Here is a 16,162-nt window from a genome sequence, read left to right as displayed (position 1 = left end):
TTTTATTTTTTTTATAAAACATCAATATACATGTACATTCAGAATTTATATGATATAATATATGAATATTGTTTTTTTTTTTCTGGCATGTTCATAATGTATATAAAGCACCAACTTTACTGGATAAAAGAATGTATAGGGAATTAGGAAAAAAATAAAATGATGAAAAAAATACAAGAACAAATAACAAAGAAAATATTAAAAAAACTACATACACATATAGTAATTTTTTATATTATTACCCCAGCTTTATATATCTATATTGTTATTACACTTACAAATGCATTTAATGTATAATTTAAACTATCATTAATAATGATAAAAAAATATTCTTTATTTTTATATATTTTTTAATGTTATTAATAAAGTAAAAAGGAAGAAAAAATGGTATATCTTACACAATTTTTTTAAATTTATAAACATATAATTCTAAATGTAAAATACAACATCCTTATTATATATACATAAAAAGTGTGAATATGTAAAGAACCATTAACATTTTTTTTTAATTTTAAATATATTTTATGGGTTTTTATTTTTTTTTACAAATTTCCAAGTCCTTTGTTTAAAAAATATATATACCTTATATGGAATTCCACTCTCATTTTATTAATTCATATAATTATTATATGGGTATAGTAAGATATGCATAATATAATTGATTATTACAAATATAAAATATTAAAGTAAAAATGACATAAAAAAAAAGACATGAAGAAAATAGAAATGTGGAAAAGTGACAAAAAAGATAGAAATAATCAAAGTTAGCAAAGCAATCATAGAAAAAACAAATTATAAATTTTAACTAACAGGTGTAACGTCGGATAATGATTGTATATTTTTTTTATGTAATAATGACATATCTATATGTTTTTGAAGAAGTGTTGAGTTTTCAAACTTTCTCAAACATATAAAACAAATATTTAAATCAACAATATTTTCTTGATGCTGATTAATATTATTTATGTCATTAAAGCTGTTAGTAACTCCAGTATTAGTAGTTGAATTTCCATTTCTTATATTGTTAATATTATCATTATAGTTATTATAATTATTTATATTCTCTATTTTATTATTGTATAATTTTCCATAAGCTTCATTATAATTATTTTCATGTTTAGATTTTTGATCAATTTTATCACTATTAATAGTATTATTACTATAGTGTCCTTTTTTTTTTTTTTTTAATTCCTCAAGATCTGGCGAATCATTATCATCATCATCCAAATCTGTCGAGAAATGCTTTTTAATTATATCATTTTTTTTTTTTTTTTTTTCTAAATTAATATTAATTTCATTTATGTTCATTTTTTCCATATTTTTTTTTGATTCTAGAGCAATCATTTTGGCTTTTTGCACAAGATTTGATATTTTCGTATTAATGTTATTATTTTCGCTAGTTCCACGATTATCTATCTCATTATCATTTTTGTTAATTTGATGTGTTTTCGGATTTTCATGATTTATTTCCTTTCCCATCCCTCTACTGGAAAACTCTTCACCATTATTTATTGCTTCACAATTTTGTTCGTTATTTATTTCATAATTTTTCTGAGAATTATCCATATAAAATCGAACAAGACACTTTGAATTATCATTCCATATATAATAACCATTTGCTAAAGACATATAAAATGATGTATTATTGTCAAAATATATTTGATAAATTGGATGGTAATAATATTTACTATTATAATCAAAAAAGAATTCAGTGAGCTGGGGTTTTTCATTTTTTAAAATCATAATTTGTGATGACCATGTCAGGAAATATGTGTAATTAATAATATTAGTATTTATTATAGCTTCTAAATAGTTAATAAAAAAATTAAAATATGATATAGAATTGTTAATTTGCGAAGCAGATGATTTATGAATATTTAATTTAGCTAGTTGTATGCATTCAAAAAAAGCGGATTTTTCTTTTTGATATATATAATCTAATTTTAAATAATTATTTTGAAATTTAACATAATAATTTCCATCTAATTCTTTCATCATTTTTTCAGCAGAAAATTCATTATTAAATTCGATAACACAAAAACCTTTTCTTTTATTTGACCCTTTAATATCATTAAACAAATACAAATATTTAACATTTCTTTTTTCAAATATTTCATTTAAAAATGTTAATATATCTTTATTTGATATATTTCCATCTATATCTTTTAAAATTAGCATATTCGTTTTTTCCTTGTCGTTCAAAATTTGTTGTGTTCCTTTTTCCACATTTATATTGCTATTAAGGAAATCAAATTGGTTATTACTATTATTATTTGTATAGAGCAATGAATTATTATATCCTTGAATATATTTTCTAGTATGTTCTGATTCCTTTTTTCCATTATTTAAATGAGAGTTTGTTTGTTTTGCAAAATCAGGAAAATTAGGATAATTACTTACATTTTCATTAATATTTTGTGTAGAATTTATATGAATATTACTTAATGTTTCATTTATAGCCTTTTCATTATTTGTAGTAACTTTTGAGAAATAACTTGGGCAAATGTTACTATTTTGAGTATTTAGAATATTATTATGATTTAAAAAAAATGATGATGCAATTGAATCTTTTTCATTATCTATTAATTTAGCATCTGCAGTTTTGCCTTCCTTACATAAATGACATGTAATTCGTCTAGAAAAATTTAAAAAATTACAAGATGAACATATCCAATCACTAGTTTTTTTTAATGTATGTTTTTCTTCATATATATTATTATTTTTTTTTTTTAATTTAAATAATGGAAATATATATGAAATTAAATTATTTTTAATTGTAATTGAATAATTACTAAGTTCATAAAGGGAAAATAATTTTCTACTTGCTTCACTCGATGGGAATTCAATTATACAACATGTATTATCATTGATTGCATTTTCAATTTGTGAATTTATTATATTATGTTGATATATATAATTAAAATAAAAATTATTTTTTAAAAATTCTAAATTTTCTCTTATAAATAATTCATCACTTGTAGAAAAATAAGATAATTTATTTATATATATATTAATAGGTAAAGAAAAGCCATAACGAATAGCTATATTTCTTATTATATCATCTATTTCGTCCTCTGTTGTATCATTATGTATGTTATATATATAAATAAATCTGGACAATTCAATATTAGGTCTTTTTTCTAAATATTGATCTAAATTTTTTATATATTTTGTATTATTATAATTATTTGAATAATAACTTTTATTTTCATCATATTCCTTGTTATTTTGTTTATATTTTTTATTTTTATCTGAGCGTGTATAAGGTGTTTCATTATTTGATTTTAAAGAATAATCACTATCATTTTCAGTTTCACTATTATTATTTCGAGATATTTTTCTTTCTTTATTTTTCATGCCTATTCTAAAACTTCTATCATATTTTCTTTCATTATTATTTTGATAATATCCATCAAAATTATTTCTTCTTTCATCTTCAGTCTCAAAATAGTTATTATTTTTATTACTATATTTTGTATTATACCAATCATAATTTTTATTATTAGAATATTCTCTAAATCCTTTTCGTATTTTTCTGGGATATTCATAATTATCTTTATCATGCTCTCTTTCCCTGTTTCTTCGATTTACATTTTCTTTATCATATTTATTACTCCAATTACTTTTTACTTTTTCATTTTTGTCTCGATAATTATCTCCAGATTTTATATTTTTTGATGGCATTATGTATTTTACCGAGTTTTATATGAACTATTTAACATGCTTCTATTTCATTTCCTTTTACGTTTTCATTTATTTTGACTTATACTCTATATATTTTTCTTACAATTTTTATTCGTTAATACTTTTCAAAAAATTCAAGAGGTTTAATTCATCATAATATAGTATTTTATTTCATATAATATTGTTAGTTGAATTTGTACTTTTTTTTTAGCACGTAATTACAATGTGTTTTGCTTTTATATTTTTTCTGAATCCTTGTGTGGTGATTGTTTTTTACAATAACTTTTTGCATTCACCTTTTACATTAACTTTTAATCTTTGCAAAGCATTTATATCCAATTAAATAGTAACTGAACTTTAAGTATATAAAGAAAAAAAAACGAAAAAATAATAAATTAAAAAAAAGAAAGAAAGAAATATAAAAATTAATATATACAATTTTTTCACTTCTAAAAATATAGAGAAATATATATGTATATACATTTATAGTATACATATTTATAAATAAATATATGTAGATAGCTCAATGCACATTTTACAATTTACATTAAAATGGAATAAATAGGAGAAAAAGAAAAGACTTTAAAATATGGCGAATATATCTTTATTAATTTTTTAAGATAAAAATAAATAACTAAAATAATGTTGTAAATAAATATATAAAATTATGGCTTATTTTACTATTTTCATACAACAGTATTATTTTTTTTTTTCTCTCATTTTTCATAATGTTGAGGATAATTTTTTATTCTAAAATATTTTTTTTTGTTAAATTATAGATTAACCATTTTCCTTCTTATCCTTTGAAAAAAAATCAAAAAATAAAGCAGGGTGAAGAATATAAAGAAAATAAATATGTATATGAAAATTACGAAAATGTATGAAAATTACGAAAATGTATGAAAATTACGAAAATGATGTTAAAGACATAAATTGACTTCTCATTTCAATTTGTTACATTATATAAATGTATATCATCATATATTAGGAAAATAAATATTACAATCATAAAAATGGAAATATTTACTGGAATATTAATATTATTGGTGTTATTTTTTATATATGATTATAATTTTTGCTCAAAGGCATTGATATTTTATATAGGCGATAAATCCTTAAATATTTTGAAAAAGTAAGAAATAAATATTTAACATTTTCTGTATTCTTATGTCATTATATTTTTAGCTTAATACAAACCCAACAACATTGTATACTTCACTTTTGAGAAAATAAAAAACGAGCATTTCAATTTTGTTACACAATAGTATAAATATATGCATACTCTATAATTGAGTGTATCCATAATGTTTCGCTAAAAATTCTATAATCATTCTATAATTTTCGTTTCAATAGGAGCAATAGCATTGAGCGTACCTATAGAAGTACAGTTTATTTGATTTATCCATTTTTACAGGATATTTTTATACATGTATTTTATTTTTATTTGGAAAAAAAGAAAGAATATTTGAGCTATTTAATTTCCGAAAATGAAAATGACAAAAAGAAAACAAATAGTAACAATGAAGAAAACGAACAAACCTTTGTCCAAACATGCATAATAATAAAAAAATCAATATATTTCAATATTTTGCGACTATTTTTTTTTATAATTGAATATTCAAATATATACGAAAATATTAATTTACATTGTTATATAAATACACGAGAAGTGTTAAATAATAATAATTTTGGAGTAGTGATAATTGATTATTATTTACCAAATGCTACTATAAAAAAAAAAAAAAAAAATAATATTAATAAAACGAATAAAAAAGAAAACCAAATAGATTTATTAGATTATAATGAAAATGATATAATAGATTTATACGATTTAGTAAATATTAAACAAGAACAAAAAATAAAATTAATTTTAATTGATAAAAAATGGAAACAAATGTTAAATATAAAAAATGTAGAATTCCCTGATGTTCATTATTTATATATACAAGATACTGTATTAATACAACATCTTCAATTTCTAAGAATTTTCAAAAATAAAATTTTTAACACATCTACCAATATATATCCAAATTATAAAGATGTTGAAATATTATCAAATCTATTGTTTTCTTCTGCTGAATCTGAAAATGAAATGACAAATAAAATGGTGGGCTATTATTTAAAGAAAGAGGAGCAACAACATGGAATACAAATAAAAAACAATGATGATAAACCAATTGTAGAAAATTATTTAAATGAAAAAAAAAAATCAAATAATAAAACAACAATTAATAGACAAAAACATAATAAAAAGGTGGGAGAAAAAAATGATGAAATATATATAGGAGTAAATACAAATTTAAATAATTCTAAAAATGTAGAAAACAAATTGAGAGATAAATTATATGCAAATTTTAAAAAATATGAATATAAAAATATAAAAGGTATAATTATTATAGTCCCAGAAATGTTTTATAATTATGTAAATGTTAAAGAAATGGAAAATAATATACCAATTTACTATTTTTTGACAAAAAATGTAAAAATAGATTCATTTACCATTATAGCTAAATTATTAGGATATATATGCGTTCATGTACATATAAATATTAATTATGGATTATCTATTCCCTATATTTTTAATTCTAAAAATATAAACATATTAGATATATTATACAATTTCAATATTAACCATAATTTATTTATTAGGGATTATATATTTCCTGATTTTTCTTATATAAATAAAACCGAAAACTATAATAAAAATAATAGCACATTCATGGAAAGTAAACAAAGTTATTTTTCAACTTCTTATTGCAGTAAAAGTAGCAATTTTTTTAAAAAAAAATTATCAAATTATTCTTTTAATTTTCATAATACTTTTATAACCCAAGATAATTATATATCTGCATTTAGACATCCATATGAATTTGATAATAAATTTGATTACAATAATCACAATCTCAATAATAATGCGAATTCACAATTTAGTTCCATTAATTCTAGCTTTAGTTACAATTTTAATTTTTCTAAGAAAGATAAAAAAAAAAATAAAGGAAAACATATTAATTCACCACTATTTTCCTGTCCATTCTCATTTTTTACAGATAATTATAATGACATTAATATTTCTATGTCACATTTTAAAAGTATTTTTAAGAATTATAATTTTATTTTTCTTAGTTTTAATGAAGGAACAAACATATTATTAAATTATTTTTTAGAAAAATTATCAAAAAAAAAAATAAGTAAAATTACAGGGAAGCATACAAAATCTCATTTTAACTTTCATAATATTAATCCATATAATTATGAAATCAACAAATTTTATAAAAGCAAATGTAAAGATCCTAAAAATTCTGTAAATAATATTAACTATATAGATAGCAAACAAAATATGAATGAAAAAATAAACTATCAAAACAAAAGTGATGAAGAAAAAGATACATTTAATAGACAACATAATAAAAATATTATGAATTTACTTTTTAAAGATAAAAATAAATGTGAAAATAGTAGCAAACATGAAAATGAAAAGAATTCAGAATGTAATATAAAAAATAAAAATGCTAAAGATTTTTTTAAAAATATCAAAAAATGGAAAATTGATAAACTTATATATGGAATAAAAGGAAAAGGATATATTCCAATTGAATCTGCTATAAATGATGAAAAATCAAATTTTGACAAAAACAAACAAAATAATATTCATTTAAAAGATTTTACATCTGATGAACAAGCCACTAATTATATTTCTATGGAAAGAGAATCCGATAATTCGATTAGAAAATTGGAAAATATAGATGTAGAAAAAGAAGAAGATAATGGAATAGAAATAAATCCTGAAACTGTATATGAAGGTATTGAATGGAATGATGAAAACAAAGTAGAATATGGAAAAAATATCGAAACAGAATCAGAATTAAATGAAACGAACAATGAAGGAAAAGTAAACAATAATACAGATGCATCTGTAAAAGATGAAATTCCTTCAGAACATCAATCAAAATTAGAAACAGAAATTGAAGAAGAAATCGAAACTGAAATAGAAGCAGAAGTAGAAAAGGAACGAAACAAAAAATGCAGTTTTAAATATAATCAAAGTTTAAATAATAAGCATAAAAAAAAGTCAAAAGAAAAAAAAAAAATAATAAATAAAAAATATAAATTAAAAAGTGCAAATGATGAATTAAAAAAAAATATTAAAATTAATTACTTTTTAAATCAATCAAAAATTAATATCTTTGATAAAACTCATGATTTAGAGTTATCCGATATAAGCAAAATCCATGAAAATGGTCTAAATATTTCTGATAATGTGAATGAAAACCATTTTGAGCTAAGTGAAAGTAAAATAAGTAATGCTTGTATAACTACAGATAGAAATGATAAAAAAAATGTAAATTCAAAAGGAAGTTATAAAACGAATAGGTCAAGTAATAGTACGAATAATTATAGATATGATAGTTTTTCACGAAAAAATCGATATAGAAGTATAAGTAATAGGTATTATAACATAAATGATATTTATTATAGAAAAGAAAATCAAAGAAATATTGAAAATAAAATGAAAAATGAAAAAGAAAAATATATTGATGATAAAAATAATATTGAAGAAGATTTAAAAAGCATAATGACGGAAAATTGTGAAAAACAAAATGTAGTAAATGATGAAATACCAGAAAATATATCAAGAATGTCTCAAAAATTTCGATATAGTTTTTTTAGAATAAAAAATAAATTTAAAGCAAATTTAAATATATCAGATAATAGTAAAAAAGATATAGAAAAAGATAAAATAATAAAAAATTCATTTTTAAATATAAAAAATTCAAGACTAACTGAAGAAGAAAATAAAAGTTATTCAGAAGAATGTTCTACACATGAAGAAGAATATGGAAAAAAAAATAAAGAAAAAAAAAATTCCCCAAAAAAAATATGTATATTAATTAATTTTTCATATAATAATATGTTTGATATATTTAATTATCCTGACGTTTTCTTATCAAAAAATAAAAATATCAAATTCTCAATAGTCCATAAAATAATGCATTCATTAAATGTCTTTTTAAATTCTTTTTCAATTTTAATAAAAAAAAAATATTTTTTTTTATGTACAAATAAATTAGAAAAATATTTAAAATTTACATTATTTTATAATTATGATTATGATTTATTTCGAAAAAATAAAGAAATGAAAATACACAGTTCTATTATTAATATTATCAGTAATGCCCATCCCTTTACCAGCTTTCGAAAAGATAACCAAAAAAATAGAAATCAAAATAATTATTCATCTAATTTTCAAAATACTTCTAAAGGGGTTGATCAAGAAAAATATTTTTCCGGTTGTTATTTTAAAAATGATAATAATTATATTTACAAGCATAATGATAATATTCACCAAAAAAATTATCCCGATATTATAAAAAAGGAAATGAATACTAAAAAGAACTCCATTTTTAAAAATACAAATTTAAATAATAGCAATAGTAGTAAACAAAGCAACTCTTTTGATGATAAACATGCAAAAACTATTTTGAATGATATTGATTCAAAAATCAAATTAATTAGTAATACAAAAATATCAAATATGGAAAATAATTTAACGAACAAATTAAATAATAATAATATTATGCAAAATCATTATAGCAAAGAAAATAAAAATGATATATGTCTAGAAAAAAATAATAAAAATAAAAGTCCAAATATTGTTATTAAAATAGAAGGAAAATATATAAATAAAACAAATTCATTAATACATAAAAAAAATGAATCAAAATATAAGGATTTATATGAAAATAACAATAATATCCATAAATGTTTTGATAAAAATATTCAAGAATTAAATAGGAAAATAGATAAAGATAATAAGCATGGAGCTAAAGAAAATGTATTATGTAATGGTTATTTACAAGAATATGAAAACAGTTCAATTATACAAAAAAAATTGAGTATATTACATAATAAAGAGGAAAATAAAAACTGGAATAAATCTATAGAATATTATGAAAACTTTAAAGAGGATGTAATGTCTTATTTTTGTACAAAAGAATTATACGAAAAATGGCGTTTTTTTTTTGTTAATACATTACATTTAACAACTCAAGACGATTTTTTATTTAATTTGGTATTTATATATAATGTATATAATTATTTAATATATTTATATGCATGTTTTTATTTTACCGAAAATAAATATCACGATTTTTGTGCAAATCAAAAATTTTATGAATTTATTAATAAAATAAATGACATAAAAAATAAAAAAGATGAACAAAGTGTATGTAACGAATATGTTAAGGGATATAATCGAAATAGCTCAGAAATCATACCCAATTTTCTTCATTACAAAGATTATAAATTAATAAAAGTTTTTTATTATATATTTCAAAATGCTAGTAATCAATTTATTTCTAAAAATATTCAAAACTTTGATTTTCCCGTTTTTTTCATATTCTCATCAGATTATAAAAATTTTAATTTCAAGCATTTTGATATTATTAAAATCTCAAAAAATAATAATATTATTTATTTATTATATAAAAGAGGAAATCAGGGATATTTCTTGTCTGGATTAAAACCTTATATATGGATACACAAAATCTTATTTGGATTGACTGAATCTTTATTTTTATCTTCTTTGGGATAGTTAAACAAAATCGCCCATACTTTCATAATATATATTTTTTTCGCCATTTTTCACTTTGTTTCACCACTTTTGTGATTATTTTTTTGGTAATTTTTGTTTCGCATTCACATTATAAATGCTTGCTACAACCAGCTTTTATTATCAAATATATTATCCACATATTAATCCGATATATATCCCAAATGATATTTGTGATACTATAGATTCACATAATTTTCCAATAGGAAAGTGATTTATAGTTTTGTGCACACACTAACAAAAGCATATAATTTTAAGTTAAAAAAAAAGAAGTTAAAAAAAATTATAGTTGAAAAAAAATTATGAACATGTGTGCAAAAAACAAGCCAATTTAGGCATAATATTTTCCCTAATTATGTAAAAGTAAAAAATAAACACACTGTTTTCTTTGTAAAATAACTTTTAAGAAAATATTAAATACGAACATTCTCATATTATATACTCCAAATATAGTGCACATATATCTTTGAACATGCACAAATGTATGAAGTTTATTTCGAAAAAAAAAAAACAATGTGAATAACATTACAAAAAAAAAAAAAAAAAAAAAAACTAATTTTGGGGCCTCATTTCTATAAGTCTTTGAGCAAATTTCTTATGATTAAAATTATCAGGATTTATTTCAACAGCTTTGTTTTGATATGATATAGCTTTATTTAATTTTCCTAAATGATCGTAACATGAAGCAGATAAAGATAAAACTTCAGTATTGTCTGGCTCGATTTTAAGAATCGCTTCAAAATAAGAAAGAGCAATGTTGTAATCAATATATCTGTATAAATTCCCCAGTGAAAATAAAGTAGGTATGTGATTAGGGGTTGTAGATAATATTATTTTAAATGTATGAATTGCTTTATCTATATCATTTGTTTGTTGATATAGTACACCCTGTTTATAAATATAATCTATTTTAGATGGATTATATGAATATGCCTTGTTATAATAAAATAAAGACTTTTCGATATAATCATGTATACAACATAAATCAGCAATTTCGTTATATATTGATGCTATTTTTTTGTTTATTGAAATTGTTTCATTATCACTTAAAGTTTTTGTATTATTTTTTTCATTTATATTAATACTATTTTCACAACTCCTATTTAATTGGTTATTTTTTCGAATTTCTTGAGGATAAATTTCAAATCCTAATACATTCTTATATATATGAGAATTGTTTTCTTTTTTTTTTTTTAAATGGCTCAATACTTTAAAATATAAATCTAAAGATTCTTTATAACTACAATTCCTTATTTTTCTGGCTTTACTAATAATATCCTGTATATCTGGTTCCTGAAAATAAATATCATCAACATTTGTATAATCGATTGGTTCTAAAAGTTTCATATTTACATAATTATTATATTCTAAATTTCGACTTGATGTTCCCCCCATTGTAATTGTGAAAATTTAAAACTTTGATATGTTTATTTTTATGTGTATTTGATAAGAATTTCCTAAGCCACTATGTGCTTATATTCGTTCTTTTGGGTTTTTCCTTTTGCTTTTTCGTTTTTTTGATTGTTTATTTTTTAGACGATTCCCCACTATTAACACATCCACTTCTTATGTATGCAGGTGCACTGTAGAGAATTTTTAAAATTATAGACAAATTTTATCACAAATATGTCTTTATTTTTTTTTGAGACTTTATTATTATAATAAAAAAAATGTTTATAAGTTTAATGATATATTTTTGCATAACAATAATATTTTTTATTTTTTCTATTCCTTGATATGTAAATAAGACATTATCCATATATAATTTTTTACTTACAAATTATTATTATAAATATATACTTTTTATTTTATATAAATATTTACTAATTTTATTTTATTTTTTTATTAAAAATAATTAATAAATGGTAAAATATTAGGAAAAAAATACACATTAAATGTGCATACAAATACATTTGCACATATAAAACAATGGAAATAATTTAAGCGGTATTTTACAAAAAAAAATAATAAACACTAAAATACAAATATGTATACAACTATTAATGATAAAAATGTTTATACATAATATAAAACAAGCGAATAACGAGGGAATCCAAATATAAATGAAAAAATAATTTATACTATATTAATTACATAAATTCATAACAACATATACTCCATATATTTACACTATTTTTCATGAATAATCCAAACATAAAATTTATATAAGTTTTGAAACTGGCATAAATCGAACTTTATAAAAATATATTAGAAACTCACACTGTATTATGAGAATTACTTTATGTATAATAACTATATTATTAAAATTTTTCGTGAAATGCACAATTTAAAAAAATTATAAAAAAATAACATTATTCCATTTTTATTTTTTTAATATATATTATAAATTCGAAAGGTATACAATTTTATATATTTTATTCTACTTTAAATAAGTGGCCTTTTATATTTTGTATTAAAAATAATATATATGGTGCATATTCAAATCAAATGAAGGTATAGTTGGAAAATATTCTTATCAAAAATATTTGTTCACTGCAATAAATATAATAAAAATGGACAAAACAATATAGATGATAAACGATTAGTTAGGTTTTTACATGGATATCAGTGCTTACAAACTGTACAAATATTATACAGCTCATTATAAATACTTTTAAAACGTGTATATATGTCTTTAGACATTCAAATAACACTTTTCTCTCAATTTCATAATTATATATATTGTTCGTGTTATTTTTTACACGTAAAAAAAATATATTTCGTCAATTAAATGAATTATTATTGTTTTATTATAAAAATATAATAAAATAAAATCTATCAATATTTTTAAATCTCCAAATAAATTTATGGAATTACTTATTGTTCTCCATAGTGGCCGAATACGCAGTTTATTATTTTTTTTTTATTATTTTTTTTTATTATTTTTTTTTTATATTTTTTTATTATATTTTTTTTTATTTTTAAACAATCACATAAATAAATGCGGTGATATACAACCATATTTATATGAATGATTATGTATCTTAATTGGTTCCTACAAAATAATAATTTTTTTTTTTGTATTTAAAGGGTAAATTGGCATAATTGTAACCCTAAATGTTTTTAAAAAATAGTTATTCATATTTATTTAATTTGAAAAAAAAAATGATGAATAGCTTTAATGTGGAACAAATAAAGAATATTTCTATAAATATAAAAAAGTTATCACATATATTTTGTAAGGATAATAATAGAACAATTTGAATTAATTGAGTCTAAATAATTATATAGTTTTATTTGATCTGGGCATTTCACTACTGTCTTCTTTAGTTTATTTATATGTTATATTTTCAATATTTTTCAATATTTTTTATCCTATTTTATTGTTTTTTTGTAAATATCGGAAGGGTTCACGTAGGATACTTAAATAATTATGAACCGAATCATTTGCATATATAAAACTGTAAAAATTAAGGATATTAATTTTTATATGGCTATAGGCAAAAAAAAAAAAATTAATATATGCATTTTTTGCTTATTTTCTGAACAAATTAATAACTTTATACAGAAAGATTAACAATATTTTAATTTTTTAAAAGTATATCTCGTTAATATATATATATGGTGAAGTAATGCGGATTATTTTTTTTTGTTGTTTGAAAAAAATATATAGTAAAATTTAGAGAAAAAAAGTAATAAATAATATTAAAGAATAAATACAAAAACAAATATAAGCTATACTAAACTGTTTTGCTTAAATTATTAGGAAGAAATGCATTATTTAAAAGAAAAAATATGTTATAAAGAAGGCGGAACAAGCACAAATATAGATAATGAAAATGATGAAAATAATGCAGAAAGTAAAAATATCAATGAGTATAATAATGTAGAAGATGCTCCGACCAAAGGAAGTGAGAATTTGGGACGAGGAAATGATCAAGCAGAAGATGATAAGGAAACGAACAAAAGATTGAGAGGAAATGATGATAAGGACATAAATAATTTAGGTTCTAAAAAAATAAAACAAACAGATATTTCAGAAGAAGATAATAAAAATGATATGGAGGAAAAATGTGATAAACTTAATATTATTGATAAAAATGGAGAGATCGAAAAAAGTATAAACTATAAAAATTATGCCATATCCAATAAAAAAAGTGAAAAAGAAAATTTTTACAGTGAACAAAAATTTGAAGATTTAGATATTTGTGATGCTTTAAAAAAAGGACTAAAAGAATTAAATTTTATTACATTAACAGAAATACAATCAAAATGTATTCCACATTTTTTAAATGGAAAAGATATATTAGGGGCAGCTAAAACTGGGTCAGGAAAAACATTAGCATTTCTAGTTCCTTCAATTAATATATTATATAATATAAAATTTTTACCTAAAAATGGAACAGGAGTATTAATAATATCACCAACAAGAGAATTATGCTTACAAATATATCAAGTGTGTACAGGTTTATGTAAATATATACCTCAAACAAATGGTATAATAATAGGGGGTGTAAGTAGGAATGAAGAAAAAAAAAAATTTATACATGGCATAAATATTTTGATTGCAACACCAGGCAGGTTATTAGATCATATGCAAAATACTAAAGAGTTTAACTACAAAAATTTACTATGCTTAATTATAGATGAGGCTGATAGATTACTTCAAATAGGATTTGAAGAAGAAATTAATTTAATTGTAAAAAGGTTACCAAAAAAAAGACAAACAGCTTTATTTTCAGCAACACAAACAACAAAAGTAGAAAGCTTAATTAGACTATCTTTACAAAAACCTATATTTATAGAAGTTACTACAAAAATTGCAACAGTTGAAAGATTACAACAAGGTTATGCATTAGTAGACGAAGATAAAAGATTCCTTTTATTATTTACTTTTTTAAAAAGAAATACTTCAAAAAAAATAATGGTTTTTTTTAATAATTGTATGTCTGTTCAATTCTACAATGACTTATTAAATTATATTGATATACCAACTTTTTGTATACATGGAAAAAAAAAGCAAAATCAGCGATTAAAAAGCTTTAATGAATTCTCTGCTGCAAAAAATGCTATCTTATTATGTACAAATGTTGCAGCAAGGGGATTAGATATACCAAATGTTAATTATATTATTCAATATGACCCTCCTGATGATTCGAAAGAATATATACATAGAGTAGGACGAACATGCAGAGGAAATGATTCTGCTGGGTCAGCTATTATTTTTTTAATGAAACATGAACTTAAATTTTTAAATTATTTAAAATTTTATAATATACCAGTTAATCAATTTTCCTATGACCAAAAGAAACTCATAAATATACAGTCACAAATGGAATCAATTGTTACAAAAAATTTCCACCTTCATAAAATGGCACGGGAAGCCTTTAAATCGTACTTAAATGTAATATTAAGTTTATCACCAAAAAAAAAAAAAAAAACTAGCTAAATAGCCAAACTGCATTTTTTTTTATGCATATATTTAGCTATTTCGCTATTTGTTCATAATTTTATTATATAAAAAAAAATGAGTTGAACTTTTATTGTCTCATATTGTTTTCGTTGTAAATGCATATTATGAGATAATGTTCCTACTAGCGTGACTTTATTTATTAATATAATGTTTTGTTTCTTATATTGCTTTATAATTTATTTATAATTCTTTTTGACAATTTTTTAGGGATATGTGACTTACGCATTGAAAGATGTCTTTGATATAAATAATCTGAATTTGATGCTAACATCCAAAAACTTTGGATTGGATACCCCACCAAAAGTTGATTTAAATTTAAAATTTAATGCCAAAAAAAAAAAATTTAAATAATAAAAATACTATGCAATATGTGTATGCATGACAACTGCCCATAGAAGTTTAACTTCCACAAACTGAAATTGTGCACATTTTCTAATAAATTTTAATACCCTCAA

General features: G+C 20.6%; 4 protein-coding genes across 4 annotated transcripts; 2 read left to right on the top strand and 2 right to left on the bottom strand.

Annotated features, from left to right (window-relative positions):
• Positions 1-801: 801 nt before the first annotated feature.
• PBANKA_1130000 (Ran-binding protein, putative) lies at positions 802-3,684 on the bottom strand (the record flags this gene model as incomplete). Its single annotated transcript, XM_034565851.1, has 1 exon — positions 802-3,684. One exon carries the CDS (start codon positions 3,682-3,684, stop codon positions 802-804), a length of 2,883 nt encoding a protein of 960 aa, XP_034422507.1.
• A 1,013-nt stretch (positions 3,685-4,697) lies between these two features.
• On the top strand, positions 4,698-10,276 carry PBANKA_1129900 (conserved Plasmodium protein, unknown function; the record flags this gene model as incomplete). Its single annotated transcript, XM_034565850.1, has 2 exons — positions 4,698-4,816; positions 5,038-10,276. The coding sequence occupies 2 exons, from the start codon at positions 4,698-4,700 to the stop codon at positions 10,274-10,276; spliced, it is 5,358 nt and encodes a 1,785-aa protein (XP_034422506.1).
• Positions 10,277-10,846: 570 nt separating this feature from the next.
• PBANKA_1129800 (tetratricopeptide repeat protein, putative) lies at positions 10,847-11,689 on the bottom strand (the record flags this gene model as incomplete). Its single annotated transcript, XM_034565849.1, has 1 exon — positions 10,847-11,689. One exon carries the CDS (start codon positions 11,687-11,689, stop codon positions 10,847-10,849), a length of 843 nt encoding a protein of 280 aa, XP_034422505.1.
• Positions 11,690-14,006: 2,317 nt separating this feature from the next.
• PBANKA_1129700 (ATP-dependent RNA helicase HAS1, putative) lies at positions 14,007-16,058 on the top strand (the record flags this gene model as incomplete). The annotated part of the gene is made up of 2 exons (XM_034565848.1): positions 14,007-15,638; positions 15,915-16,058. The coding sequence occupies 2 exons, from the start codon at positions 14,007-14,009 to the stop codon at positions 16,056-16,058; spliced, it is 1,776 nt and encodes a 591-aa protein (XP_034422504.1).
• Between the last annotated feature and the right edge of the window lie 104 nt (positions 16,059-16,162).

The sequence above is a fragment of the Plasmodium berghei genome (assembly GCF_900002375.2).
Source record: "Plasmodium berghei ANKA genome assembly, chromosome: 11".
Taxonomy (NCBI): Eukaryota; Apicomplexa; class Aconoidasida; order Haemosporida; family Plasmodiidae; genus Plasmodium; species Plasmodium berghei.
The sequence above is the reverse complement of the archived record's forward strand: the minus strand, read 5'-3'. Positions and strand labels throughout refer to the sequence as shown.